The sequence below is a fragment of the Zingiber officinale genome, unplaced genomic scaffold (genome assembly GCF_018446385.1).
Source record: "Zingiber officinale cultivar Zhangliang unplaced genomic scaffold, Zo_v1.1 ctg133, whole genome shotgun sequence".
Classification (NCBI taxonomy): domain Eukaryota; kingdom Viridiplantae; phylum Streptophyta; class Magnoliopsida; order Zingiberales; family Zingiberaceae; genus Zingiber; species Zingiber officinale.
In genome coordinates this window covers 349258-353652 of record NW_024589829.1, presented here as the reverse complement: position 1 = coordinate 353652, position 4395 = coordinate 349258, and the positions used below count along the sequence as shown (strand labels likewise).

Here is a 4395-nt window from a genome sequence, read left to right as displayed (position 1 = left end):
GGTTAGGAGCCGTGACTGAGAGAGGTTGCTGTCTATATTAGGGTCAGGAGCTGAGATTGGAAGAGGTTGTTGAGACCCAGGACTGAATCAAAGAGTCGAGTCAAACTTCAGTCTCATTTAGACTAAGTTGACTATTAGGGAGTCACCAGCTCGGTACGAACTTTAATCTCGCGAAGCACGTCGGAGCCGCATAATTCCACCACATCACATTTAATTTTGATTTTCTCCATTATTTTTATGATGTTTTTTATTTCAATATATACGGGTACCAATATTCAAGAAATGAAATTAAGATGGTGTTTGATTTAGGTGTAGGAATAAGAATAAGAATAAAAATGAATTTGATAGTATATTAAAATGAGAATGAGTTTAATCATTCTATTTATAAGCTGAGATTAGAATAAATAATAATATTCGTTTCTATAATTTTTTCTCCAAAATTACTTTTATTGTATTTTATAATTATTTTCTTACTCACTATTCCTAATAACTGGAACATTTTAATTACATATTCTATTTAGTTTGTCGTATCTGAGTTATTTAATTAAATTTTATATTTAGTTGAGTATTTTCTTAAGTATTTTGAATTTTTAAAGTAGGTTTAAAATAATTTTCTAAAAGAATTTTTAAAGATTTTTAAAATAATTTTGAAAGATTTTTAAAAGAATTTTTAAATTTTTTTTTTTTAAAAATATTTTGTTAATTTAATTAAGATTTTAGATTTAATTAACCTTGCTAATTTAAGATGAGTAAGACAAGAAAATAAACTTTGAATTTCTATTTTAATTGGATTTTGACCGTTCCATATTATTTAAAAATGATTCTAAAAATATTATTCCCGAACCTATAAATTACTATTATTCTGTTTCCAAACCCTAAACTCCGCTCGACCATGGATCGCAGCCTAGATCGCAGCCGCCGCCGCGCCGCCATCGCCTGCGTAGTTGCATCCACGGCCTTCTCAGCTGCCGCCTTTGCCTACGCAACTGACGCCCCTGTCGGCGACCTAGCTGCCGCCGCCGCCCACGCTGCCGCCTTGGGCTACGCAGCCGACGAAGCGGCCAACGCAGCCATCGAAGCGACCTACGCAGCTTACGAGCCCGTCGGCAACCCAGCTGCCGCCGCGGCCTACGCAGCTGCCGTCGCGGCGGCATTTACAGCTGACCATCCCGTCGGTGACCCAGCTGCTGCCGTCGTCGACGGGGACGACCCCGCCGCCGCCGCTCCCGTCAACAACTCCCCCCAACCGACCCCGACCCGCCGACCCCGATCCAGTCAACAACCCCCGCCCCCCGCCGATCCGTCAACAACGACAATGTAAAGGGAATATCAAAATTCATTCCATAAACTTCCATGTCGTCTAACAAAAGAAGTCTGTGTGTAAATCTTAATATTGAAGGATCTGCATCATTAAGGTCGAATGCATCTAGACATGTTTAATTTTCTTTCTGGCAAGCAGTTACTTTATATTCCAAATTATTTCTTATGAACTGAATAATGATGCAACATAGAGCAATAGAATCTTAGTAATTGTCTCAGTGGAACAATATTTATCCCCACTTTAGCAGCTACATTAGTATAGTAATTTGATAGGATGTATTATTTATTTTAAACTTAATTAATAAGATAAAATTAAATATCCGAGCCAACTAGATGCTTTTTGACACTGCTTATTCTTTTTGTGGTCTGGAAAGGCATTCTCTCTATTCCATTTCAACTCCTTGGTGATGTTGAGTTATCCATTAAGGAATATATTTCTTTCAAATTAGAATTTTCTCTTCAATTATAACCTTGTTGATAAATATGATGAGATTATGTTTACTTTCTCACTGAAATCATTTTTTTTGTTCAAAAAATTAAATTTGAAAAGCAATTTCTATGGGTTTTGACTTGGTAAGCAGAAGTACAAACTGTATTTTTTATGATTTGATTCTCTATCTGTACTCACCAATTTACTAGTGTAATAATGAGGGAGATATCATGAAGTTTTCTTGGAGATTAGAAATGTAATACTATTGCTTAAAACATGAGCCTGTAAACGTAGCTGAAGCACTGGAAATTATTGCAGTGTCACATCAAAGCCAGTGGACCAGCTTTAGGTGAACAGTAGTGTTTGCCCAGTTTTTTTTTGTTTTTCTAAACGTTGCAGTTCGAAGAATGCAAGTGAACGGGATCTTCTATGAAGTGAGGTGATGTGGGTAAAAGTCACCGTTGGCCATAAGGATCTTGGTTTCTAGTCACTTCTACTATTTTGATCGCAAGTTGATCCACAGCAAACAAACGAAACCGATCAAATTCTGACTCTTGGCGTTAGTCTAGAAAGCATGAAAGACAAAAGGTGTCTTTCAGTCTCTCCGGATCTTGGCCAATTTATGCCCACCTCTAATAAGCTCACCCTAAGGCACCCTTAATACTTCCACTCCGAAGACCCACATCCACCTCATGCCCATACTTGTATTATTGTCTGAATTCGGCAGATTATTTTCAATCTAATAAAACAACCATAGCACAATATAAATTGATTTTTTTTTGCCATTAATTTAGTTTTTTTAGGGAATATGGTTTTACTTTACCTCCTAATCAATATATTAAAAATTTGGGTGTGTAATCTGGCCAAGTTGGCGGTTGGTCTAAGCTTTAGATAGGACTTTTAGCATAAATTTATGGTTTGAATCAATCAAAAGGAGAAGCGATAGGGACGCAAGGCGTCATTTAGTTCTTAAACAAGATTATTCCTGTCATTTTGTAGATGTTTCCAGTTTGACTTTCTTTCCTTTGGATAAATGTTGTAGAGGGGAGACTGCACCGAGCCGGTGGAACGTGCCTGAATAGTTTAGTTAAGGAGGTGCCAGAAAATTAAATTATGAGACACTAATTAATGCTGGGACCAACTTGCAACAGCCAATTGTTTAAAGAATATCGCATTAATTTCAAAGGAAAATGATAGTTAGGACAAACAATTAAATTTAGAAAATTAAAACTGTGATTGTATATGAACTAATCACGATCGAAGTTACTACTAATCAACCACTTCACGTCTTCATATACCATTTTATCAAATCATTTTGTAGTTCTATTTTGATTCCCAAATTATCGTTAGAAAATTGCATATAAAAAAATATATATCAAGTGATTCGTTTCTTTGTATATAAATTTCTGGAAATTTAGGTTATGGTATAAACAGTATAGAGAGAAAATCCAAAGGTAAATTTGGAAACAAAAATAAATACCTGTTGCAGCAGTATGCTTCAAATCTCAATCGGCGTGGGAATGTTTTATTAATAAAGTTTGACAGAGGAGAGAGGAGAGGTTTAGAGTAGAATATAATAGAAAAGAAAAAAAAATCGCTTGAACGTGATTTGCAAAATAGGTTAACTATTAGTTGAATTTTGTTTTAAAAAATATTCTACTTTTATTCAGCACCTTACATTTTGTCCCTTATTAAAAAAGAATAGTACTAAATGATCAGATTATAGTCGGTCATGATCGGTCCCAAGCCCGAATAAAGGAGGAGGATTGCGTTAAGTTACCAGCCAGTGTCAAACTATGACAAATATTCCATGAATGAATCTATTAAACTATTGTGTTAATGCTAGGTTGTTCCCCGGAATGAACGCGTTGCAGGGTCCGACTGTAACGTCTCGGCAAGGACTGCTACATCTCCAGAACTCGGGTGTAGTGATAAATATGCAAGAGTTCGCGTTACAGGGTCCGACTGTAACGTCTCAGCAAGGACCGTTACATCTCCATGAGAACTTGGGTGTAGTGTTAAATAGGCAAGAGTTCTCACACCATAGGTTAGATAAGAACAAATATGATAGGAAAACTAATAATCTAAGATTTGGAACTTGGAACATAGGAACTCTCACTGGTAAATCAATGGAGGTAGTAGATATGATGATTAGGAGAAAAATTAATATTTTGTGTGTACAAGAGACAAAATGGACAGGTGAGAAGGCAAAGATGATAGAGAACACAGGTTTTAAGTTATGGTACACTAGAAAGAGTAAAACAAGAAATGGAGTGGGTATTATTGTAGATAGTTTGTTAAAGGATGAAGTTATAGGAGTAGTTAGAAAACGGGATAGAATTATAGCCCTTAAGATAATAGTGGCGAAAGAAACTATGAACATAATTAGCGTATATGCACCACAAGTAGGATTAGATGAAGCTACCAAATTAAGGTTTTGGGAGGACTTAGATGAAATATTACAAAATATTTCACCAAATGAAAGGATTTTAATAGAAGGTGATCTAAATGGACATGTCGGAGTGAAAAATGAGGAATATGAGAGAGTACATGGGAGTTATGAGTTTGGAACGAGGAATGAGGAAGGGAAAACTATATTAGATTTTGCGATAGCATATGACCTTATATTAGCTAATACGTTTTTT

The 4395-nt window shown here is 35.9% G+C and overlaps 1 protein-coding gene across 1 annotated transcript; it reads left to right on the top strand.

The window, feature by feature from the left end:
• The first annotated feature begins 892 nt into the window (after positions 1-892).
• LOC122036089 (proline-rich protein 27-like) lies at positions 893-1321 on the top strand. Its single transcript, XM_042595280.1, has one exon. The coding sequence runs from the start codon at positions 893-895 to the stop codon at positions 1319-1321; it is 429 nt and encodes a 142-aa protein (XP_042451214.1).
• Positions 1322-4395: the final 3074 nt, after the last annotated feature.